This window comes from Sander vitreus, chromosome 17 (genome assembly GCF_031162955.1).
Source record: "Sander vitreus isolate 19-12246 chromosome 17, sanVit1, whole genome shotgun sequence".
NCBI classification, from domain to species: Eukaryota; Metazoa; Chordata; class Actinopteri; order Perciformes; family Percidae; genus Sander; species Sander vitreus.
In genome coordinates this window covers 17,972,621-18,000,277 of record NC_135871.1, presented here as the reverse complement: position 1 = coordinate 18,000,277, position 27,657 = coordinate 17,972,621, and the positions used below count along the sequence as shown (strand labels likewise).

The window sequence follows — 27,657 nt, the reverse complement described above, 5'->3', positions numbered from 1 at the left end:
TTCTGCCTCGTGTCGAGTTATAACTCCCTCCGTATTTCTTCCGATTAAGGATGAGAGCAGCAATTTCTGGCACGTAGCGAGCAAACATGGCCTACATGCATGGAACAGAAAAAAGAAAAAGGCATGCAGAGAGGGTTCTACCGCACACAGAAAAACAGCAGAACCATCTGGAATACTTACTTTCTCCCATTAACCGCACTATAGGAACCACCATATTTCTTTCGGTTTCCTATTAACTCTATGATTTCAGGGACGTAGCTGGCAAACATGGCCTAAGGAGAAGATAGAAGACAGAAGAAGAGACTAAAAAAGAGACTACTCCTGTACGCCGCAGTAGGGTGGTGGGGAAACTGGTGCATGAATCCAGATTTCTTAGGGGGGTAAAATATTACTTTGCTATGGAAATCAAGTTAAAAATGCTCTCATTGTCTGTAGAGACTTGCTAAACTTGAGAGAGCTCTTCATATACCAAAAAAAAAAAAGAATAAATCTTGTTTTTGCTGTTAAAAAATAGCCCCAGTTTTTAAAGATAAAGATTTAGGAACAGGTTTGGTTGGGCAAGAATTTTGTCACAGCTCATGAGTAGTCTGTGATAGCACCCGATACCTTTCTGAATAGCAGAATTTTAAAAGGAAGATAAAAACCTATGTGCCATGTTTTGTCCAACAAACACAGATGATTTGGCAGGTTGATTTGAATAGGCCCACCTGATGGTCCACAGCTGCAAAACACATTAAGACTCATTTGTTGGGCTGGAAAATGAGCTGGATGCATTTTGCAAAGTTTCACAGCCTGTTATCCTAGCAGAGTTGTGTTCAAGATAACTACCGCCTCACTTGCACTACTCATCTAGGCTAACATCTACAATAAGAAACAAAGAGTTTCCCTTGTCCATGTAAATGCATACTGAACTCATGCTTGAAAAGTGCATATATACATTAGCAGGAATAATGTGAAATGACGTGAGTTTAATGCTATCCCTGACTTTAAAATATCTCCAGCCTGAAGTCATTATTTAGCCACTGCTGCTGATAGGAAGCAGGCTGAGGTACTAGCCTAAATACTTCCAGAGCTCTTTGCACTGAGAAAAACACACAACCTATCACCATGGCCACAACACGGTACACATCGACACAGCTGCAGGTCATCAGTGCATAGCGATAGCTGTCCAAATACAGAATACAGTGACTGTGGTCTGGCTAGATCCTCTATTTTTTGTAAGAGAAGATAGAGGAGTACTTCAATATGTGTATCATAAGTGTATGAGTGCTCACAGGTGTGTACACCTATGCACGCTTGTGTGTTACTGTACTAGTGGCAAACCAACAGGACGCTAAATCGGAGGAAAGTGAGCGGGAGGGAGTGGGAGGCTGCTGTTGCCATGGTAACAGTCAGACTGGCCTAAGCCTCATCTCCCTGCCCCTGTGTTTGTTGGAATTTTGGGAAGAGACACGGGAGGAGGGGTGTCCTGAAACCGCAACTGCTTTTAAGAGAACAGTAACAACATTATCAGACAAAAACTTACACTCTTTTTTAAACAAATACATAAATGACACATAAGGGAAGGGATCGAAGGAGCACATAGTACTGTAACTACAATAGACAAGATACAGTAGGCAGATACAACTTCACTATGACAAAGAAATAACATTTACTGGTTCAGGCAACATAGTTTAAAAAACAGCACTATGCTTTAAATATCATAAAATATACATAATAATCAAAGTATTTAAATTCATTTTTCATTAATGTATCATTTTCAGCCATTTTATATAGTCTATTGATGGGGACAGGCAGGATTTAGAAGGGGATAAGGAGGAGTAAAGGAGTAAGAAAAGCCTGATTTTACCAAACCACCAAGGATGAAGAAGACCATAAACAGGCGCCCCAAGGTGGTTTTTGCATAGACATCCCCGTAGCCCACTGTAGACATTGTCACCATCAGCAAGTAGACACATTCCCAATAGGAAAGTGACTGGGAATTCTGGAAGTTTTCCCAAGGATCCCCTGAGTTTTCCACCTAAAATGGAAATGAGTCAGACAGCATTATTTTTATATATTGAGCTTAGGCTACCATCTAGTGGTAAAACAGTTTTATGCTGATGATACCGAGTTGTTGAGCAGAGCTACAAATACCAAGTGTGTATACAGTAGGAACTTTTTTTTTTTTAAATGTGACACTGCTACACACAATAATCATTGTTGTTTTTTAATTATTTTTTTATGGCAGGAAACATTGGGATTTATAGGGCATACAATAAAGGTCTCTGGCCAGACTTGTACTTGAGAAAGTACAAGTCAGTTCCTTGAGTGCTCGGTCCCCAGGACACACAACCTAAGTTTTTATATTACTAATTTTGTCTCTTTTCTGTAGTATAAATCTTTGCTATAAAAGTTATATGAGGCCTTTCAAGTTTTAAATTAAAAAGTATTGATCTTGTTGAAAATACAGTTGATTTATTTGCACATGAATTGGTGGATGTTTGCCTTCTGAAAGTTGATCATAATTTACCTGTCTTTTATTTTCTGCTGCATACTTGGGATGCACCAATCAGCATCAGTGCCAATACTTACATAACATGACTGATCCACATTAAATACAGTTCCTTCATCAATGTCATTATAAAATAGTGTTTCCACTATGTGTCATTCAGTCATTAGGAACAATCTACTAATCTTGAGTCCCGCAGAAATCGCTGGCTTTATGTTACTTTACATAAAAATGGCCAAAATCACTTCCTATTTTCTATATAGTGCACTATATTTACTGTCCGCCATTTTATTTGATTGTCCGAATTCTCACTATATAGTGCCCTAAAGGCCGCATAAGGAATATATGAATATTTTTATTAGTAAGTGTCCAAAATCTCAATTTACTGCTTGCTATTGGACAATAATAAATTAAACAATTATATTTTGAAAAGTGCCACGTGTCACTGTTGTATTGTACCAGTTAGTCAGTTACCTTCCTTATTGGCTTATTAATCACTAGACCTCACTGTGCCTCATATCTGCCCACTTACCAAATGTATGAATCCTGCCGCTGTGAGCCATGTGCTTATAAAGATGGAACACAGGTTCACCAGCTTAATGGAGTTGCTGGGTAGAAGAAGAACAACCGTAAAACTCTTAAAGACGTTAGACCATGATGGCAGAAAAACTGAAATTTGTGAGCTAATAAAAGTAAGCTGATGTGACTAACAATAACATACAGCCAGGACAGTTGAGATGGGACTTAAATAAATCATGGGCATATTAATAAACAAATAAATTAGGAAAATGTGATGAAATGATGAAAAGTAACATCAAAGCCCAGTGACGGCTGGATGGGGACTAAAAGTTTAAATTAAACTTCTAAGGAGGAGGATGCTAAAAGAGGGGCACTCTCTTAACCTTTGCTATCATACTCTATATACAGTATGCCCCAGAAGAGTTATGGTACACTAGTATATGAATACTCACACTTGGCCCAGTTAAACTGCGCCCGAGCATGTTTGACCCCAAAGTCCGGTTCGTCTGACTAGTGTGATCGCACACGGTACGGTAAACTGTGCCCAGGTCGCTTGAAAGAGGTGAGCCAGGACACGGTTCGGTTGGACTCGGGCACAGTACGCATCAGTGTGATTGCTAAACGTGCCCGGGTCTGGTTCTTACCTTACAGATGAACTGGAATTGTAGTCGGCGAGTCACGCAATATAATTACGTTAGTTTGTTTTATTGTAGTGTGAATGCACGCCAGCTGTGGACAATCGTGATCGGGCACGTTTCAAGGCAACTGGGCAACTGTGCAACTGGGCCAAGTTGCACAAAACACATGATTAATAACTTAAAAATACAATTATGACACCTGATAAAATATTCATTATTATCATCATTGAACTGGTGGTAGTTCGAGTGAATATGCTATTTTACGCAGATACCATTCTTGTGAATAAATGAGGAAATCTGTATTCTTACCTTGTTTTCAAGATATTCAAAAACTGGAGGATTTCTGAAAACTGTATCAATCTTAGTGCTCTGAGAAATCTTAAACCTGTGAGAGAAAGACAGAGACACAGAAACAGAGAGATTATCATATAAGTGAGAACTGATGGTAATCTCACATTAAGTTGTATGTATGCATGTATCCATAAATTGGGTGTTTTCTAAAAACTCTTTACAGTGGTACCAGAGAAACATAAGAGTGGCAGCTGTGAAGAAAGACAACTGGATATAGACAACATGTATGAGCAGTCAGATGGTATGGTCCAAATTTCTTTCTACAGCACTTTAGCACAGCACCTCATGATGAAAAATTTCGGCAGCAAGACACAAGGAGATGACAAAAAAAAACAACTTTTTTTCCGACACAACACATTTGAGATGTGTTGGAATTATTTATGCATTCAAACAAGTTAGGAGGAACATCATGTGGCCTACTTTACATGAGCCTCAGTGTGCATCCAAGAGCAGCTCACTTAGGGATTATAGAACAATGCGACACCTGCCTCGCCTTTTTACATAACACGACTGATCCCATGGAACTTGTTTGCTCTATGCTTTGTCGGTGCCTATGTGTGTCAGTATGTGTGACATAAAGTGATCTACATTCCTATTCAGACGATCTCTACAATCAGTTTACTACCTGCAAATATAAGACAGTGGCCATTTGCTCGTTACCAAACATGTTTCATAGACAAACCAACTTTAATCGTTAAAACAATTTCAAGAGCTGCATAAATAAGGTACTACATTTTGTGCACACCTCCAGATAATACATCTCTATACACTGACACTAATGGCCTTACCCCAGTTGCAAAGGATGCACAAACAGGACCACACTGAATGATACAGTCCTGTCTGCCTTTGCTTTTCCTCCTGTCCATGATGGCCCTGCCTCACCCTGTACCCATTCTGAAAAAGATCACCACAAGACTTCTTTCGCCTCCAGGTTTCTCGGACAATCTCTGAATTAGCATCACTTTGTGTACGCCGATACACGAGCAGTTTAGGAGGAATCATCGTTTTGGTTTTAATCCTGTCTAAGGAATTCCTTTTTCTTCTTGTAAAGACGTGAATTAAAAATCGCAGATTAAAAAATATTTACAGCCTAGTATTTCAAAAGCACCTCCAGAAAAAGACAGGAGATAATTCCTAAGACTCTAAATTTCTGTAAAAATTGAATTCCTCAATACAGCAACAGCAACGTTAAAAGTTCCTTGTGAAGCAAACACCTCTAAATACTGTGAAATCGGTGATCACTGCTGCAGGCAGAAGAGGTAGAATTGTATTGTTTGTTTAATCATATCAGCCTTGCCAGAGACTGTGTCTCTCCGAGCAAAATGTCAGATCTAATATAGGTGTTATTTTTTCATTTTTGTTAAAGTGCATTTAATCCCCACAACCCAAACAGATTTACCTTCCTCATGCCCCCTTCAATGTTTTACTATTAACCCATGTGAAGCTTTGTCTAAATCAACACACAACTGTGATGAACCTATTTGAATCTATCTGAACACTGCCAGGGATTAGCAGAGATGAAGATCAAATGAAAAGGACGGAGAACAAAAACAATAATCCTTATTCAAAAATGAGTGTTTGTTTCCACAGGAAAAATGTCTACAACTCTACAACAATTTGCTGATAGTTACAGTTATTGAACAATTCAGGGACTGGGGTAGTTTAAACTACAGTAATATCAGATTTTCTCTGTCATGGAAAAACATTTGTCAGATTAGGGATACATTTTTCAATGAAGACCTAAGAAGGCTTCCAAATATGTTAGAGAAGTAAATGTTGTAAATGAAGTATAACAACGATGTTAAGAAGTGTATGTTTTTGAAAGTAGAGTGGCAATGCACCTGAAAAAGAAAAACTCTTTACTGCAGCGTAAATTAGGCCACAATACTGTGAACACACTAAGAAAAGTAGGTTGTGATGTAACGCAGGTTAGGGTGTTTTCCAGTCTGCTAATGCAAGAGTGTGTCTGTATGTGAGCGTATATATGTGTGCATGGTGATAACATGTGCTTTTGCATGTGCATTTTTTTGTGTGAGTGAGCCCATTAGATGGCAGTTATGGACCGCTGTGAGGTATTCCAGCTGCAACGCCTCAACACTGCAATTAGTCTGAAGCACAAGCAAACACACACACACACACACACACACACACACACACACACACACACACACACACACACACACACACATACACACACACAGTGATAAGTAATACCTCATAGTTGATGATGTTATCATTTGTGTATCATTTTTGTTGCTTGTATACACTCATACATTACAAAGACTGGTTATAGTAGTAGCACAATATTCTTGCAGCAGATGAGAGGTGTAAAAAGTAAAGACATTAGTATGCTTCAAACACGTTGCTTCTCGGATAGCCAAACAGCATAGGAACACCCTCCCTGACACCTTTTTACGCATTTACCCCATCTTCAAGTGTGGCCATTTGTAACAAGTTCAAACCCTTTTGGCTTTAGAGAAAAGTATTCGTGTTTTATGTGCTCAAAATTTGTAGCAAAACGTTTTGAAAGGTATAGGTATGTGTGTGTGTGTGTGTGTGTGTGTGTGTGTGTGTGTGTGTGTGTGTGTGTGTGTGTGTACTTTTTGCCTACCAAGAAAGAATGTCAAAACAATGTCCTCACAAGTATAGTAAGTATCTTAATACGTGTGTATTTGTGTGTGTGTTTGTGCGTGCATGTGTTGAAAAACTCTCAATGAAATTCTGCTCCCTAGAACACGTGTTCATGTATGAGAAAATGTCTTTGCCACACATGCCAAAGCCCATTGCACACACACACACACACACACACACACACACACACACACACACACACACACACACGTGTCAGCTGGCCAGATGCTCATTCAAAAGGTTTTTCTGTCCTGTGCCCACTCTTACTCCATTAAGGCTTTGAGAGTCAGAGCACGGTCTCTCTGTCACATGTTCTAGCAGAGCAGCCTACTGTGACCTTTTATCAATCAGCGGTCTGGGATGGTTCATCTGGGATAATACATACAGCAACCCTGCCAGGATTAGATTATATGATGCTACGCAGCACTAAACACACACACACACACACACACACACACACACACACACACACACACACACACACACACACACACACACATTATGCTGGATAGACAGCATGTATATATTGAATTTAACACCAACAACACAGATTTGCTAGCTCATTACTCAAGTCATCGCCTGTACAATAATGCAAACATGCAATACGATGACACGTTAGGAGCCTGGCTACAGAAAAGAGGCTTAAACTTCCCACAAATTAGTTCCCTCCCAAGTGTACATGGAGGCTTCCTGCCAGCGACTGAAGGGCCATATAAGGCAGATGACCTCATGCCCATGTCAGGTACTGTAAGCCTCTTTTAAAAGGAAAACACAAGGGATCAACAAACAGTATACTAACGCACCAATAGGAGGCAGTAGCAGGTTAGAAAAGTGGATCAGCTACTTCAACAACATTTAGGTTGCTACCATACAATTAGAAAACAATACACATAAATGAAAGTAAAAGCATTTCCCTTATTGTCAAAAATCTTTCAAATTCCAAAAATAAAATCCTAACCAACACTGTAGTAGCCTTTTGTTTTTCATGACTAAGGGGGTAAAGCGTGAAGTTATGTAGCGGGTTCTGAGAGATGGGGCTCAGTAGCCGCTTGAGCTACTAACATCTTTTAAACAGCCATATGTTAATCATACACTGCTCAAACTCTCTGAAAGAGCGATGCTCAGTTTAAGTAGTTTAAAGAGATTAATTCCTTCTTCCAAGGAAGAACTCTGCATGCCCTCTGCATTAGCTGCACATCATTCTCCTCCTCTTAATCAATGTCCAATTTGCAGAGACAGAGAGAACATAACTTGAAATGCATAGAGCATATACTTCCTCAGGTGCAGAGTGGGCGGACACACTACCACACAGCACAGGGCAGAACTCCTATTAGCGGTCTTTTTTATACACCGTCAGTGGATCGCTAAAAGCCTTCTGATGCAAGACCACAGCTGAAAGAGTGAAGTAAAAGGTACTGTAATTATGATTTATTAAACTGGCTGTGGTGTGTATTCCCCAGCAGTGAATGGAAAGAAAAGATGAACTAATCTATTGGAAATGAGGAGCACAATGCACATTCTTAACAATCACCCTGGCTTCCTCTAACAAAGCCTGTTAGGGACAGTATAAATGAAAGTAGCACCAACTACGGATTAGTTTATTGATTATTAGGAAAACCATTATAGACTTGTCAAGCATGAAGACATATATAGGGGTCAATAGTCTTCAGAGAAGTGGCAATGACATTTACTAACAAGTGAATATCAAAGGTTATCATCTAAAAGCAGATCAGGAATAAGGCAGTATATCTGACTTTTATACTAATTAATTGTGCTTTTTTTCCTGTCACAACATTGTACTGTATGTCCCAATTTCCATATAATTACAGAATAGAAGCAGCTAATCATGAGTCCTGTCATAACTCCTCAGAGCCTGAACATAGAGTCAACCCTGCCAGGAACAAAGATTCTTCTCTTTCCAAAATAATAGTAATAAAAATAAATGTATATTAATAGCTCGGGAATCTAGGGCATCTCTCAAAAACAATAAATTCACACTCTTAGCTGCTGTTTATACACAACAATTCAGCAGTATTGTATATACAAGGTGTCTTTTCTTTCCACATCAACGGATATTTAATGATCACAGGTATACACTGCAGAATGTCAGGCCAGACCACCATTTCACAGTCTTTCATCAGCCTCATCAAGGCCCTAACACTAACAGCTTTCTCAGGATGAGATGAGGACACCTTACATCATGAATGCCAGAAACCAGATGACTTGACTCGGCCATTTCTAATTCATTACACAGCTTGTTCTCTGTGAAATTCATGGGCCACACTGAGCCTCTTAGAAAACTTCATCACCTCAGAGATTAGACTTTCACAGTTTTATGTTACTTTACAGATTTAGTGATTGCAGTGCGCATGTAATAAAAGAGCCTACACTACGGGATAGAAGGCAGATCTTCCACATCCCTGAATCTCTAACACTATATATAGACTAGTTTATTTCATGTAATTAACAAATAATTAAGGTCAATTTCAACTTGGGTGTTATTTTCATAGTTTTGGCCAACACTTCTATCAGGTACAATAACATTGTTAATGTATATAACCAAAGATGGAAATGATTATTCTCATTATTAATGAACTGCTGAATATTCTCTCAATCAATCGATTTAATGTTTGGTCCATGTAATGTCAAAATAAAAAAATAAAAAAAATACAAATTATCATCTCAGTTTCCCTGCGCCCAATTTGATGTCTTCAAAACCCCGTAACAGAAAACTTTTTCAACCTACAATGATTCAAAAGACAGAAAAGCAGCAAGCAACAGCTCGGAAGTCTGTAAGCAGTGATGGATGTTTTCAACAGACATACGCCTTTGTTTTCTCTGTCAACTAAGTTTGGCTAACCTGTCTTACCAACTTATTGCTCATGTTGCCACATCAGACGTCTTTTTTCCAATGTTATTGCTTGTTATTATTATGGGCTTTTTTCACAGCAGACATTTTGACTTGTCATAGCAGGAACAGTACAGCTGTTACTGATTAACACCATTACCGATGGCTCTGTTCTGTCCCTGTAAACCATGACAGTTTGACAGTGAGCCAGCAGGATCCTGAAACTGAAGCACCTAATTGGAATTTAGCAATCATTCATTTTATTATCTACACCTGTTCTTTTCCTACTGTGTCAAATTGTCTTCCATTAAAAAGGCCTATTACCGATAAGAGTGATTGCCTAAAACTATGAAAATAAGACAAAAATAGAAAGGAAACAGGATTTTCTTGAAATGCATTTAAACATGTGAGATGTCTTATTAAAGGACATGCCAATGTCAGTATAGTTAGCTGTATAGGTCTAAGTCTTTTATCAAATGTTTTTCTGCTTTAAGAACATCCACTCCTTCTACTATAGTTTGTTTAATAGCCTTGCATTCTGACTGTCATGCTCATATGAACTTTGGGTTAGCATTCAGCTGAGTTGTAAATGAAGTATAGCAACGATGTTAAGAATTGTATGTTTTTGAAAGTAGAGTGGCAATGCACCTGAAAAAGAAAAACTCTACTGCAGCGTAAATTAGGCCACAATACTGTAAACACACTAAGAAAAGTAGGTTGTGATGTAACGCAGGTTAGGGTGTTTTCCAGTCTGCTAATGCAAGAGTGTGTCTGTATGTGAGTGTGTATATGTGTGCATGGTGATAACATGTGCTTTTGCATGTGCCTTTTTGTGTGTGAGTGAGCCTATTAGATGGCAGTTATGGACCGCTGTGAGGTATTCCAGCTGCAACGCCTCAACACTGCAATTAGTCTGAAGCACAAGCAAACACACACACACACACACACACACACACACACACACACCTGAGTCACTCTCACTCCCATTAGCCAATCCACTCAGCTGTGTCTGTGTTCCCTGCAATATCAGAGGAACCCAGCCCTGTCATTTTCACTGATGAGGTAAAGTTGAATACAGCCCAGAGCAAGAGGGCCTCGAGGACACACTCCCAGTAATGGGGAGACAGAAGGGGGACTGGGAGGCAAAGGGAGAAATAGGGGGTGATAAAAGGAGGGGTGACATGTGATGATAGAGGGCAAAAAAATAAATGGAAAAGGAGCGTTAAGGAGGCATTGAGAAAGAAATTTGAAAAATTGTGAAAGAAAGCAAGAAAAGACAAGGCTATACAGTGAGGATAAAATAATGGATTTAGGAAACAGAGAGTGTCAAAGCAAGATAAAAAGAAACGGCTGATAGGGATATGCAGACTTACCGAGCCAGCTTCTGTTCAAGTAGACAGAAACAAACACGGGAGGAACGGTAAAGAAGTCGACCACTGAGTTGACCTCCAGCCAGAACCACAGTTTATCATTGGCCGCGATAAACTGTCAAAAGAAACAGGCATGGCATTAAAAATGACAATTCAATTCTAATTTTATAAAAAAATACCACCTCTTCACCATAGCCCAACATTCAAACTGCATGCTGTGTCTTTTTTTGGCATCGCTGACATACTGTGTAGAATGACAAAAGCTTCACCCCACTTGCTGAGTCATGCAAATGGTTGGTGGTGTAAGCAGCTTTTGAGTTTATTTATTAATTCATTCAGGATGGCGGACTTGCGTTTGCACCACTGGAATGCTACTCTGGCATGACAGCCATGCTAGCAACATTATTTCAACAGTGTCAGTTAAAGGCATGCCGTGTGAGTTCCTTTAAGTTCATAGGTGACTTAGGTGGCGTCTGCTTGTTTGTAGGAATTGTTGGTTGTCCTGTAAAAATCCTGAAGATTGTAATGTATGTAAAATGATGCCTGCCTGCATGGCTGTAGGCATATTGTTTGTGCCAGTATGTTTGACAGCATGTCTGTAAATGTGTACAGTATATGCATGTTTGAGTGAGTGTATGCTTGTGTGCATGTGTGAGTAACTTACTCGGAGACCAAAATAAAGGAGGAAGAAGACATTGAAGGCCATATCAATCTGTAATGTGAAATCTTTGTAGAAATTCTGGCAGGATTCTATAGGACTAGAGACCAGCGATAGAGAGAAAGACAGAAAAAAAAACATTATTGCAAGGTTAAACACTTATGAACTCGTACTGTAGAGAAAGGTTTACAGATAGCAAATACTGCGGACCTCGCCATATTTCCATGGTAGGACGTGTATTGAATTTTGTGTTTTTTTTTACCATTGGTATATGGGCCTTGCATATCAGTATGACTAGGTAATATGGGTGAAATCACAACATAAAAAAATTATAATTGATAAATGTGACAATATAAATATAAATATAAAAATGTTCCCGATATGTCACATATGCCTAATATATGCACATCAAATGTATGCCGAATATGATGAACTGTTTTCCTCTGTTATGCAGACAGAACTCTGCATACATGTAACTTCAGTAAGTCATTTTGTTAGTTTTTGATCAGTTAATTTGGAGTTATTAATTTAACAGAATTTGGTAAAACAATAACAAGATATGATCACATCATCACATTACAATTCCACAAAAAGACAATCAAGTATTGCTCAACCCTACATATCAGGGTAACAAATTGTATGCTGGTACTTGTCCTTTTGTTCTTCTGTTATGCATATATGGCCCACTCCTGATCACCTTTCCTCAGTTCAGCTCACAGGACTGATAAGAAACCCTTCTCTGGTAACAACAGCCAGCTTGAAGCTGTCAAGGTCAAATGGTGCTGACCAATGCTTTCCATTTAAACCTACTGAACTAAATCCTTGTAATACATTTTTACAGTTACTGAGAAAAAACCCTGTCTGTTATTATAAATTTATCTGAATCTAAAATCTAAAAATGGATTTAAAACTCTAAAAACACTTTAATGATTTGCTATTGAGTTTCACAGACACCCTGCAATTCCTCCTCTGAGCCCTAGAGGGTAACATACCAAGATAAAAGATGCACTGTAAAACAGCTGGAAATAAACTGAAATAAGCTTTGATGTGACATGCATACATTATTCAGCATCTGTCAAACACAAATATACCAACAGATATTCTCTCACATGACAGAGACTCCACACTAATAAAGAGACTGCATAGCTCTCTCCATTTAACAGAGTGTAACAGCAAGCCGGGTGCTGCTTTAAAAAAAAAAAGGCAGATGATGATTTGTCTGGTCTGTCATGTAATCCATCTTGATGTTTACTTTGTGATGATTAACCATTAGCAAGTGGGTGCTCTCAACAAAAACAATAACAGGCACAGTGCCCACCCCATTCTTCACTTGGTCATGGGCCCACAGCATTTTGCTCCAGAGTAATAAGGAAATCCCACTGTGGTAAAAAACATGAATATGCATTATGGTTTGGCTGGCAATAGGCGACCTTTGGGAATGTATAGACTTGAAAGGGAACACACACCATGTCTTTATAAGAGTACACAGTTACAAGTCCCACATGTTCAAATTCAAACATTAAAGTACACATTTGTATGCATGGAGCCTATAGGGGCACAGTGTGAGATCCAGACTAGAGCTTAATGCATAATGACAACCAGAGGTAGACAGGAGTGAAGCTTAATCATCTTCCAGTTAACATCAAACATTTTATCTCATGATGATCCATTATTATAATGGATGACTACAGACATGCCAGATAAGATGTATTGCTCCAAGAGGATGATCCAACTTCTAATTCATGAATGTGTGGTCTGTCTTGAAGATAACCTAAAGAGTTATGTGAAATATATGTGAAACCCTGGCTCATGTCCAAAATGATTAGAATGAGTCTGGTTAAGCAGCAATTGTTTAAAAATGAAAGCGACTTGTTTTGGTTGAAAGGCATTTTCTCATAAAGTACCATCAGACTTCGGACAGAGGCTAATTCGCTTCTGACCCCTCGAAGGAGTTAATATTGATCTGGCCAAAATACCCCAAAAACACCACCAGCATCTCCATGTGATTCTGTAGGCATCAAAATAAACAAGGATGCTAAACAAACCTGTCATGAATGATGCCTATGGCCTAAGCATGCACAATATTCCTCACATCCATCTACACACTACACAAGCTCATGTGACCTCACTCCCAAAACTGATCTGAAAACACAACCTTAGCTAACCTTACAGACATTTGTGCAAGAGAATGCACACATACACACTAATACAAATACACTTACAAGCACTTACTGTATGAGGACATACACACACACAGATGGTGCACACTGAAGACACAATTTGGAGTGGTCACTGTAGCATTTCCCCTCAGGCCCAGCTCTGGCCTAATTCTGTTTAACTGCTCATCTACAGAGAGAGCATGGCGGCACACAGCAGGGGCTGAGTGGTACATTGAATTTGTCTTGATTTTGGATTATAAGGCAGCACTCTGCTACACTCTGAGAGCTTTAATTTAGTCATTTTCATAATCATTATTTGAAAGTAAAGCTTATCATTAACTAAAGTAGTGGGAAGACACACCAGGCAGACCTATGGTTTCTCTCCTAAGCTCAAAGGCACAATAGGAAATTAAGAGTTCATCAGTGCAGGGTGGGAGAGGGTCTATTTTTGTGGAGCTGCTGAATGTGTTTCAAGAAATGGCAATGCAGACTGAACAGTAAAAATAATTATTTGGTTGCTTAAAAGTGAAGCCATCCTTTCTCTGCTCTCTTCAAAGCAATATCTCCAAATAACATATTACTTTAATCTAATCCAAAGCAGCACCAAACAATCTTTTTATATTGACAATGGGAAAAATGTCTGTGTAGTGTGAAAGGTGTCACTTATAGTGACGAACCCACAGTGTAATATCATTCAACGCTGCAGTTCCTCCCAGCTCTAACATTTCAGCGTTTTTCAGCTCATTGTTTTGGCTTTACACAAAGTAGCAGGGTCTGCTGTCATCTCTCCCACATCTCCCTAGCGAATTGTCCACGAATGGTAAACAATCGATTTTATTGGCTCAATTGAGTAAAGATAATGGCGTATTAATTGGATTTCAGACAGAACCGTAACTCGGTCCAGGTCCAGACCGCGGTCCACCACTTGGTGATGCCCGATATAGGTGTTTCTGTGTCCCTTTCCTACACAAATAGCATGTAAGATAAGACACAATCTTGATTCCTGCTTTCAATGTCACTTCACACTCCACAATCCCAAGGATTCCTGGCCACATGCTGCCAGTGTCCTGCAGAAAATAGATCTGCCCACCACAGCTCTTATTACTCCTTAAGCCCTGGCACAGCCTTGGGTTACAACATCCTGCCTGACAGGAAGAAGAGAGAGGAAAGAGAGAGGAAGAGATGGGAGAGAGAGAGAGAGAGAGAGAGAGAGAGAGAGAGAGAGAGAGAGAGAGAGAGAGTAAGACAGCAGCAAGACAGAGAGATAAAAGAGACGGAGAAAAGAGAGGCAGTGACAGTAGGAGGGCGAGGAAGACGGGAAGATGTGAAAGTGGCGGGGGGGACTGAACTCCCAGAGGCACTGAAGACAATTTGTCTCATATATATAGCCCACAATGCTAGTTTGAGGCCACATGGAAATTTCCTGGAGATTGCTGAACTTCTGAAATAAACTCTAATCTTCTTAAGTTTGACTTGGTGTATGCCTGCACCACACTAGTCCTTCTCCAATCCCACTCTGTTTATTAGCAAAGCTAGCACTAACACACACATGTGCACTTACATGCAGGCACACACAGGAGAACAGCGATTGCCCGAGGCAAGGCCGCAGAGCATGTAAGTCTATTTCAGGACATACAATGTTTCCCCACATGATGTCAACCTCCTCTGACCACCTCTGGAAAACGCGACCAGAGAGGTAATACTCATTTTTCACAAGGGCAAAGGAGTATGTTGATGATGATGTTCTAAAAATAGTCCTAAACACCTTGAGTCAGTCAGCCTTTGTTAGACTGCACATTGCCTTTTTTGCTGCAGGAGCAACAGCAAGGTTGATCCTGGGACAACAGTAACAACTACACACTGCTGCCGACTCGACTAATGCTCACAACCACAGTGAAAGGCACCAAATCTGACTCATTCTTCAAATCTCACAAATGTCTTCTGCTCTAGTAAGCTCAAAAGCATCTTGGAATCTAGTTAGAGATTAATTTTCTCATTTGTTGGTATTGGATTCAACCCATACAATCAATATGCAACTCAAACAGAGAAATACAAATGCATTTTGAATGTGATTTCAGCACAACTAAATGTCTGGCTTACATGCAGTATTTCTTCTGAGGGTAGTGCATGCATGTGTAGCGGGCACAGCAGGGAGGGGTCTGTGAAGCTAAAAGAAGGCCAGGTTGAGGTTAGTACGTAAATGATTGAATTAGGCCAAGGCACCATTATTAAAATAAGAAATACTTTACAAATGCAATGGACAAATAAAACCTCCCCAGCGAGGCTAAAAATAGCTAACTACATTTTTTTCATCTGAATGCAAATGACTTGCATCCAGCTTCAAGCATATTTTCTACAAATAGTTATTTATTATTTATTTTAGAGTCTAAAGGAGTAGTTTGTGAGTGAAAATAGCACATCTAAAAGAAACAGTGTTTCTTTTAGTGTCACACAGTACACTCAGCAACGCAATATATTAGAAATAAAAGAGTAAATAAGGACAGAAATGTAAAAAACAGCTACATCTTTGCAAGAGAGAAATTACACTTACACTTGTTTAGGTTTGATTTTTTCAGAAGCCAGTGTTACAGTACAATACAGTTAAACTACACACATCTCATCACTCCTCTTTTAAACACAAAATAATTAGGAGATAAAAGCTGGGGTTATGTTCCATATGCAAAAAAGAGAAAGTCATTATCAGCACACTGATTATTAACATTGTCAAGTGAATTAAGTTGGTGGTGCTCGGTTTTATTTGTTCTTATTACAGGTCGTTAAATCAGTGAATTTAGACCTCCTCGAGTAAAATAAACTTAAATCAGTACAAAAACAAATCTACCAATTATATTAATCAGGTAATTATAACAACCCCATCCTAATCCCCTCATAAATAAAATAAATGTATCTCTCAACACGTTTAGATAAAGTAAGATGATTTTAAATCAAACATGGATGAAATAAAACTAATAAGTTTAGCACACTAACATGTTTGGTCACAAACATGTCCTCTTTTGGATCAGTTTGTTTTGACTGGTGGGTTAACTGAACTCCAGTGGGTTGTTGTCTGTGTCAGACCTAATGTAGTTCGTTTGTGGTGCAAAGTCAGCCAACAGCAAGATTGTGTGATAGTACAGCAGATAAGTGACCTTAGCAGGAATTCAAAAGCTTAACTATTATTTTTATTATTAAATGTACATGATCCTTGTGCTGACCATGGGAACTGTTAACAAAGCCATTTGCGATCTATTGTATATAATTATGCAAAATATTTTAGTAACCATAGTGGGGGGTACAAAAGTCTCAAATTAAAAAAAAAGTGGTTTTCTTTTCTTTATTTTCCGAAAATATTGAACAATCCGAGTAGAAGCTGTGGCTTGACATTCCAGAAAAAAAGCCACAAAGGCACTTACATCATTTTAATTTCATCTGGGGTTTATTAAGTTAACTGCAGTTTTGAGACGTTCTCAGCTAATGCTCAGATATCAAAAGCAATTAAAAATCTTATTTTTTCTATAGGGAGAAGCGCCACAATCATAAATAATATAATATAATGTTCCATAACACTTACAAAAAAGCTCATTATGGGTGGTATGTTGACATTTAATATTTTCTTTTTTTTTTTAAAGGGAACATTTTGTTTATAACTCGCTCATTTAGAATGGGAAAATCTCCCTAAATGTGTGTGAAAAGGTATAAAAATGGCATTTAGTCTAAAGAGGGAGAGATTTTAGAAAATGGCTGAAAATTTGATTTTGAAATGAGTCAGTTTGTGTATTTAAATCTGAAGCCACTTGGTATTAACTATGACTTCAGTCTTGTCATGGTTACATGATTTTCTCCGACTCACTCCATCCAGATCAAGGGGAGGTCCTTATATAGGTTACCCTTCATCGCCACAGAGTCTGCCAAGGTTGTCTCACTGCCCAGCCATATTTCTCACCTTACCCCATTAATTAGCCATTAGGCACTGTTTCTTTTTCAGTGCTGACATTGATCGCACACTAATGATAGAGTTACAGGCACAGGCTGCTTCTTATAGACAAGAGACAAAATTTGTGCATGTCTGTACATGTGCTTAAATCTGCAAGTTAACGTGACTGTGCAATGTGTGCATGTGTAATAGCCTGTAAGTGTGACAGGGAGGGGTCGAGAGAGAAGAGAAATAGAAACAGAAGTAGAGCAGGAACAAGGGCATCCCTTTAAGAACAGCCTGCAGAGACTTTGTCCTACATTCCTCTCTATTTGTTTCATAGGAGCACAGAGGAGCAAAAAAAGAAGGGATGAAGGATGAGGAATGAGCCAAGGTATTAAAACAGATTTAGATGTGGCCGGGAGAGGACGCAGTATCCTCCCATAGAAAATGTTACCAATATAGCATCAGTTTGGCAAGTGAAGTCTGCTGCAGAGGAACAGAAAAGGCAGCTTCTTATCATACATTATAATGTGCACAGAAACTGTGGTAAACAACCACTTTGTCAAAACAAACAGATAGACGGAATTTCTAAGCGAAGCCACATATTCATTCCCATTCAATCAAAAAACAGCCCTTCTATCAACAACACGGTTGCCAAGCCAATGACTAGAAATCTCTGTGCTAAACTGGGAGGGCAGCCAATTAACAATTCCCTCCTTTCAAGCTCTGTCTACCTGCTTCCACAGAAGGCTTTGCAATGTTGTTTTGTGGATCTTTGCTGCAGAATATTGGCCAACACAGCTGCTAGGAAAGCCCCACCTGTCAAAAGTTAGGAACAGAACACCTAGGAGACTGGTGCCTGGCCACCAGAATGGTCCGTTTTTCTTCAGCAGTTTACCCAGTGTGTGTGTGTGTGTGTGTATGTGTGTGTGTCCTTGCCTGAAGGACCCTGCTTCACTGAATTAGACATAAAAGCCCATTGTGCAGCTCCAGCCTCCCAAGGCCCAACCCACATGTCTCTTTTAGCTGTTACCACAGGGACTCAACCATAATCCTTCCCATTACTGTTGCCTTTTTTACAGACAATTTCAGAATGATGTTCACTTCATCCGATGGCCAAAACGGCAGTTTGAAAGAAATGGGGGAAAGCAAACCATTGAGCCTGAAAAGTTTATAAGTCTGTACCATAAGACTATCAATATTTGGTGGAGTAAATATTACTATTAAAAGGCTGGCCTATAAATCTGTGCTCATCCATTTCCTGAGTCATAAACATTTAGTGGGGGGGGGAAGCTAGATGGAGAGGTCATTTTTAGCATCTGAGTATGGGGTATGAATGTGAGTCAGATTTATGTATGCCCCTCCTACACACAAGGTGATAATCAGAGAAAGAGTACATGTTAATATTAGTGTCCTTGTGCAGAATGTTCCTGGAAACTTTTTAGTCTAACTTATTAGTTTAATAATTATTTGAGATCCAACCCTGTGCTTTATTTTAGCTTTGTTGTTAGACTATACCAATGTTTACTTGTGACAGGTAGTGTGGATGCCATATGTCATTCTCACAATGACAATTGGGAACCATCTGTTTTTGATTATTTTGAGGTTGTCAATTTCAGACATCTTTAGGCATACAATGACAACAACGACAATATAACGTCAAATAGATTGTGGCAAAGATGAAAACTTTAATATTTGTATTTCAGGGATGTTAATGGTTAACCGTTAGCCGACAATAAGAATTCTGACTGATTAATACTGTCAGTTAAATATTTAAAGACAATATAATAAAAAATAAAAAGTTAAGCCCTTTTAAAAGTCATCTTTTGCATTGTAAAAATATGCTATGCAATCCTTTTCTTGTGAAACGCGGTAGAGACAGGCTCGGACATATGCATTTACTGGTTGCACGGATGCGCAAGCTGTTTGAGGAAAGTGGCAGCATGTGTCCACGACAATGCATGGAACATCGTGGATGCACTACCTGTACAAGTCTAAGGTGGAAAGTACGTCCAAGTGTGGAAAGTACGTCCAAGCATCCTGGACAGATGAACTGGGACTCCACTGCCTATTTTTCGGTAAGCGGTTAATGATCGGTAAACAAGGGTCAGTTATCGGTCAGAAAATAAGATCTAATTTAGCACCAAGGAGATCTTTGTCAGTAGACAATTGAGAAAGATTTTGTGCCATGTCGACTCTTTGACATGTAACAAAAGGCTGTAGAGGGCGTAAGAGCCTCAAGCTGTTGTAGTTAAAGTATGGCTATAACAAGCCCAGCCCTGTTTAGGATGTTAAAGCCCCCTGAGCCGGCTCAACCTGCTCTGGGTTGATCAGTAGTCGCCCTGAGAGGACATGCACACTCAAGTGACAAGCTTGAGCTAATCATGATGATGAGGGTAGAGAGGGCCTCAGCTTAATGGGAGCACAGAGAGATCAGGGCAATGCCTCAGGGAAGCCGATTCACATCGAAATACACTCCAAAGTGCACTGTAACATACAAGATAAAATGAAGAACTATTATAGTTAGAGAAACTACAGCTCTGCATCAAAAAGTGCTTTTTGCCCTACAGGTTTGATGTCATGGCATGATACGGTCTCTGCAAACCTTGTGCTTTCAACCTTCCTACTTTGTTGTGTCTATCTAGTGGATAGCTTATCAAAGTTTGCATATCTGTCAATAGAAGCATGCTCAAGTGTTACATATTTCAAGGCATTTCTTATAGATAATATGCATATACAGTATATAACCAATGCTGTGTAACATGTGAAATATTGATGTACAATAATATGGATATGCGGTCCAATTTTCCAGGGCCTCCCAGTCAGTTAATGCAGGTAATGTTTTGCATCACTAAGGAAAATTATAAATGAGACAGCATGGTGATGACATATTGGAGGTTTAATGTTCGCCCTAACTGCAATAATTGCCTGTTGCCTGCACCCCACCAATTCTGCTATGACTGCTATGTGTATAGAATTGTAATGATTGATTGACCATTGATTATTCACATGGCCAATGACTGAGTGAAGCAATTACTTTGCATCCCTCGTAATCATCTGAATATTTAAAAAGGAGATTATACAGTTTTATACGAAGATAATTTGTCTTTCAACCGCCTTTTGGTTTGCAAAAAATATGCCAGAGGCAGAGAGGAAAACAAAGAGAGAGATAGAGAGCTATAAAAAGAGAAATAGAGATGTAGAGGAGGAAGTAAAGGTTGATATCCTGAGGTATAAATGGGTGACTGCCAGGAATAAATTCCTACTGCTGCTAAGATAAGACTGTACAAGTTGGATTGCATTTTAGATACACTTATTTTGAGAATTTTACATCTCTATCCCTGTTTTAGGCTCTCGGTTCTCTCAGGGACATAATTTCAAAGTTCACAAATATTGTATCAAAGCTAGCCATTGCTGTGGCCGGGTTGGCTCAGTTGGATGAAGATGTTCGCCTCGGTGCAGAAGGTCCAGGGTTCAAGTCCGACCTGGATGGTTTTCCTGCATGTCTTTCCCCTCTCTCTCCCCTTTCGTACTTTCCATTAAAGGCTGAAATGCCCCAAAAAAACCTTTAAAAAAAAGCTAGCCATTGCTTAAAGATAACATCCTGCACAACAGCCAACAGAAGAATGATTATGATGAAAAGGTATGATACAGTATTGCAGTATGTATGTTATGGTCCCTTCGCAATAAACATCCCATAACCACAGGTACAACAGTAAATATTTGAGGCATTATTTTGGTAATTCAGTAGTGCACGAAATACTGTAAAGTCAAAGGCCCGCAGAGTTAACGAGCAGGGAATGGTGAAACATCTTTGGTTGTTTCATTGCCAGAGGCACATGCAACAACTTCTACATAATTGGAACCAATAAATTGCCTCTTTTTTATTTAGGGTGCTACTTTATACAGTTTGTTTGCTGACAGCAATTCTGCATCTCCTGACTTAGACGGGTCCCCTCATTTTCAAAACATGGCTCAGAGTGGATTGATTTTAAATTAAATTAGCCTGGAAGAGATGTGTTCTGTTGTGTTCTGCTGTTTCTTAAATTAACAGAAAATGCAGATAGAGTCTGCAAACAAAAACATGTAACACATAGCATAACATTACATTTGTTTTGTTGTAGAATAAAAAATTATTACTACTACAGTTCACATGGACCCATTCCCATATCACACCACCAATCAAGGATAATTATTTTAGCTGCCCCTGCTCTTTATTTGTACCTGATAATGCAGCATCTCTCCATTATGGTCTGACCATGGGTCTTACTGCCAAAGTTAATGAGCAGCTATCTCTACCAGACAGAAATGCACAAGACTTTAAAACATAAAAAAATCCCTTCAAAAGATACAGTTTGGGTCTGGGTGGTGTGAAAGTAGCTGCAGTGGATATCAGAGAAATGCCAGGCCTGCAATCTGTTTCTGGGTGACCGCCAGCCAGGGATACGCATAAACTGCCAATACACACTCACTCACTTACTCACACATAGAACAACTCCCTAGCACATGCAGTATCTGCCTGTCTCTGTTACCATGGAAACTGATAGGCCTCCCATTGAAAAACCCTCAGTGTGTGCGTGTGCGTGTGTGTGTGTGTGTGTGTGTGTGTGTGTGTGTGTGTGTGTGTGTGTGCGTGCGTGCGTGCGCTTTATGTGTATGCATCCAGGCTTGTGGGGGAGTGAACATGAGCATTTGCATTTCAGAGATTGCAGTGTGTGGAGATGAGTAAGGATGTGTGTGTGCAACTATCATTGAGATACATTATGTAGGCCAATGTAAATGTAAGAAATGCATGCACATTTTTTTCATCATGTGAGAAATTTCAACTTATTTCAGAAGACATGTCATGAATTTGATACTTACTCTGAGGAGTCTATGAAGTATATTCCAAGGGCCCCGATGCTGAGCGCAAAGACTAACACCACCTGAGGAGAGAAAGTCACAGACGAAAGATAAATTACTTTCATGTATAGACAGCCAAAAGTCCTCTAACTCTGCTCATTAATGTACTAAATAGTAAACACAATATTGAGTTGGGGTGGACACAACAGGCAGCACTTGTTACTGTATCTGTAATTAAACAGTGACTTGCATCCTATGGGTTGCAGAAAATTTTCAAAAAACGTGCTTAATAATGAATGCCCACCCCTATGTCAGCAAATACAGCCTATTAAATACTGGCAGAGTCAAGCCAGCACAATCATAGGAAGCAAAGAAAGGACACACATTTGTAAGCTTAACTGTACAGAAAAGCAGCCACAATGTGTTGGGGTGTTGAGAGGAAGTGCTTAGAGGGGGAGACAGTTATCAAGTGTTGACATGCTAACTTCTACAGTGAGTCAAAGCTTGCATTGTGTGAGAATGTGATCCTGCTGGACTGTGGTCTGTATAATGTGTAAAGGTCCTATGACATGCTACTTTTTGGATGCTTTTATATAGGCCTCAGTGGTCCCCTAATACTGTATCTGAAGTCTCTTTTCTGAAACTCAGCCTTGGTGCAGAATCACAGCCACTACGAGCCAGTCCCACAATGCGCTTTCCTTAGGATGTGCCATTTCTGTGTCTGTAGCTTTAAATGCTATTGAGGAGGAGAGAGGCGGGGCAAGGTGGAGGGTGGGGGTGTGGCCTTGATCAACTGCCATGCTTCACTCGTTTGCAAGCCATGATGTGTCTCTCTTTCTCATGGGCGGGCCAAATTCTCTGGGCGGGCAAAGCAGAGAAAGGGGAGGTAACCTTTCTCCTTATGACGTCATATAGGGAAGATTCCAGATTGGCCCATCTGAGCTTTCATTTTCTCAAAGGCAGAGGAGGATACCCAGGGCTCGGTTTACAGCCATTTCTAGCCACTGGGGGACCATAGGCAGGCTAGGGGAACTCATATTAATGTTAAAAAACTCAAAAAGTGACATTTTCATGCCAAGGGACCTTTAAGTGACTATATATGATTGATAAGGTAAAGTAAGGTAGGGCAACTGATAGTAGAAGCAACACCTGAACCCTGCATCTAAACAAGTTATTTTATCTTGTAGAGATTCTTAAAACACAATTTTGTTTAAATGACTAAGAAAACTTGATTTCAGAACTGCAAAAAAAATGCCTTTTTCTTGTTTAAGAAAAGATAAATCAATACATAATAAAATTACACAAAAGGTAAATGTATTACATAGGAACAATTATTTAAAAAAACAAATTTCACTATAGAGGATAGTATAACATAAAACACATGAATTCTTTTCAAATTTAGTCCTGTTGATGCAGATAAATGAGGCTTTTTTGTAAAGGGTTTTCCCTACCATTATAAGGCCAATGGTAGGTGTCCACATAGGCGTTTTTTGACAGAAGGGATCACCCCGCTTCCCAGCATTGGAGGCTTGATGGGCTTGCCACTAGCAGTTATCAATTTTATAGTTATCAGTTATAGTTATCAGTTTTGAAATCAACAAAACTTTGGCTTATTTTACGAAAATGGTTCAATGCTATGTGTTTCTGAAAGCATTTTATGTGAGAAATAAGCTATGCAGTTGCTAAATCTGTCTTCATTTTAGATCAAATACCGTCAGTTTAAAAGAACTGGTGGCAAGTTGAGTTGGACGCCCCTGATTTGCATAAAGTAGCCTGGACCTCAACTTTATGCAAATGAGGAGCAGGCAACTTGAGGCCCCACTTCTCGAAAGTCGCTGCAATGCTAACAGAATGCATTGCCCGGCTGCTCACATAGACAATGAATGGGAAGCCTGGAAATGACACTTGCCAGTGGACATACCATTCGGCACAGCATCAAAGCTGTTTTGGGTACCACCTAAGCAAAATAAATGTAACTAAAGGACTTTTCTCAGATCTAATGATTGTAGTTAGTTAGCAAGTTTTGTCTTTAAGCTTTTTGAGTGTTGTTTATTATCTGCTATAGCTTTTCCAATGTCTCAGGCACAGATATGGTAATAATAATGGTCCAAAATGAAAAATCTTGAGAGCGGACCCCTAAACCCCCCTGCAACATATGTGAACCTAAGTCTTCCATAAACCTAGGGAAACACTGTTGTATATTAGTCTATAAGAAAAAATGTCAGCTTTCTCTTGTTCCACAACCTAGTGAAAACATGTGCCACAATAATCCCCTCCAGCAAACAGAGTGCACCATCATCATCACCACCTTGTATCATAATGATCATCTTCGCAACAGCTGGTTCCTCCCCTGCGATCTTTTCTCCCATTCAACCATCTCACAATAGGAACCTACTATCCCTGCTGATTGTGTCATTCATTATTGATGATGGAGGCTTGATTACTTTCATGTGATGGTCCTTTGGATTGATCCAATGCGTTGTGACTGAAGTATTACGTAAACACCCCCATACCCTTGCATTTTTAATGGTTTGCGCTGCTTGAATGGAGGACAATGGCAATCCTGGTCATAGAGTTGTCCAGGGTCGGAATAACCTTACAAGCCAAAGACATCAATGATGCTCCACACAAAAGACATGGGTAGAAGCTGAAACTCTATGATAACAGTGGGCTTTTTGAATGAAAAGCACTCAACTGGTATGATTAGGAAGGTATCAGTTGACTGGAAGGCAGTATCTGATCCAAACACCTCCCTGTCTATACAGGAATTAAAATATGTCTTTTTCCCACAAGATGGCATAATGTTTTTTCTAGTGAGTTAATAAATCTTCAAACAAATAATTGGTGGTTGATGTTGCATTGTGGGAAATGTAGACAGGTTTTAAACAGGTTTTGACAAGGTAGAAGAATGCATGGAATACAAAAAGATGATATATCTGGTTCTGCTGAATCGATTATGATAAATGTGTTAAGCTATGAGCCCGACAATATTATAGGAGTGGAATGCTAAATTGCCAAGTCTTTTTTCAATGCTGCAGAGAGAGTAGAATTAGAATTGTTTTGGTGCTTAGATGCATGTACAGTACATATAATGTACATGCATTTACAATGACATTTCCTTTGTGCTAGTTTGAGCGTCTAACGTATGTGAAAAGGAGCAGGGTCATATGGGTTGAGAAGGAGAAAGGGAGAAAGGGGAAGAGAAAAGTATGGCTAAAAATTGGTTGGTTGCTGAAAAGCTAAGCAGTGAACAGCAAACACCCAACGATGAGCAGAGGAGATAAGAAGCGTCATCATCTTAAACTGACCCAGTTATTCAGCTGTGAAAGCCGGTCCACCACTCTACCCCATCCCCCCACCCTTTCTTTCTCTATCACACTCACTCTCTCTCCACACAATGTGTATGAGGGCTATCTGTTGACCTTAAACCCACAATCTACCAAAGACAACCAACCGAGCAATTGCCACTGCAAATCAGTAGCAAAGTAATAACACTCAGGGGAAACCCACAAGAATGGTAATGGCAGAGGGGCATTCCCTCCGCCTACAAAAGAAAGTAAGAAATTAAAAAAAGGATTGCTAAGTAAGGATTGCTGCATCTGTAGTAGTTGTAAAGGACTTAATGAGGCTATTTATAAGCAGATTTCATGATTCACATGTGATAAGATGGCATGAGTGAGTCACTGCAACAATCAACAAACTGGCCAGCATTATGTCAGAGGAGCAGCATTCAGACGTGATGTTTATGTTTTCTCGTTAATAGCCGTATAGGTTTTCATTGGTGTATCCCTTTCTATATTTAAAGTGCAAGGCTAAATCAGGCAGATTTTTTTTTTCCGATGTGCACTTTAGCAGGGACACTAAAAGACTGAAAGTGTAAAAGAGGCCAGCAAAATCATTCAGTGTGTGTACGTGTATGTGTGGTGCACATTTGTGCAGGTTTCAAGTTCCAGTATTGCAAGTGGGCTAAAAGTGGCAGCGCTCACATGACACTGTTTACACATAATAACACTAAGTTACATGTATAAACACACGTGCGAGTCTGATGCTCTCAGTTCATTTGGCAGTCTAAAGACTTTTGAGAGAGCTCATCACGGCTTGCCCGTGGAAGCAATACGGAGTGCCCTAAAACTGAGCCAGAATTTTGCACAAGACTTCCTCCTCCAACAGGGATCCTGTCTAATGACTACCTCTGTCTCTTAAGTGCACCCTGTGACAAGGAGAAAGCAAAGTCTCACAGACAGGTGATGTGGCCTGACAACGTACAGAATAATCGCTTCACATTAAGGCCAACTACCCAGGTCAAGAAAGCAGTGACTCAAAGCCTGCCATCTCTTCTGCATTTTAGTTCAAAGCAATCAAGATGGAGGACAGGACTCTCTGTTAGGTCAAGAGAGGGCTGAAGACGCAGCTCTCTGTCTACACACCTGGATCGAGGTGGATGGAGGCTCAACAAAACATGGGACTTTGACACAGGACGGTTCTGTTTGTATCCAACTTCCTAATGACAGCCAAACACTCTACCTAAACAAACTGTAACCATAGCGTTGTAATGTCATAAAATCAAATTATTTTGATTTGTAACAATTTTGAAATGAAATGGTTCTGCTCATAGGGGTGTCAGATGTGTCATTCTGGAGGAAAGTTAAAAGCAATTTTGTTAGAGGATTTGTTGTGTAAAAATCCAATATGTAATAGACATTTATAAAATGATAAAGGGATACCTACAGTACCTTGATACACATTACAAAATAAGCTCCCTCTATAATATAATGTTGAAGAGGTCAAAGGGCTCAATAATCATTTTTGTTCTTTTAGTCACCTCAACTACTGAGTGAAGGATTGGTGTCAAAGTCTCTGGTAGATAATCTGGTAGAATTGTATGTGTATTGTACAAAGTACAAACATATTTTTTGAGTACAAGTTGCCATCGGTTTATATTCCATTTTATTGTTCATCTAAACAACCCTTACAGGTTTAAAATCAATTCACTTCATTAAAGCCCATAGTATATGGAGGAAAGTTGGAACTTTTAATATGAAGCTATTTTAGTCATTTATAAAATAAAAAAAAAACACTTTTAAATTAATAATATCCAAAGCCTGGGGCTAATAAGGCAGCTCATTGTGATTTGCATGCTATTATTACAAAGCTTCTAGAGGCCGACATCAAAGGCAGGAAAACAAATATCCTTGCGGGGAGTGTAGTTAGGTGAGAAATGAGGAAATCTGAAC

The 27,657-nt window shown here is 39.4% G+C and overlaps 1 protein-coding gene across 5 annotated transcripts in view; it reads right to left on the bottom strand.

Annotated features, from left to right (window-relative positions):
• Positions 1-27,657, bottom strand: part of LOC144532418 (calcium-activated potassium channel subunit alpha-1a) — a 135,386-nt gene that overhangs the window by 51,252 nt on the left and 56,477 nt on the right. For all 5 annotated transcript variants that reach the window (XM_078273147.1, XM_078273148.1, XM_078273144.1 and 2 more), the window contains exons 3-9: positions 22,445-22,506; positions 11,513-11,606; positions 10,852-10,963; positions 3,958-4,033; positions 3,024-3,099; positions 1,850-2,020; positions 181-272 (exon numbers count right to left, since the gene is read on the bottom strand). In XM_078273147.1, the coding sequence (XP_078129273.1) occupies positions 181-272; positions 1,850-2,020; positions 3,024-3,099; positions 3,958-4,033; positions 10,852-10,963; positions 11,513-11,606; positions 22,445-22,506 (683 nt within the window). The remainder of the gene's footprint in view (positions 1-180; positions 273-1,849; positions 2,021-3,023; positions 3,100-3,957; positions 4,034-10,851; positions 10,964-11,512; positions 11,607-22,444; positions 22,507-27,657) is intronic.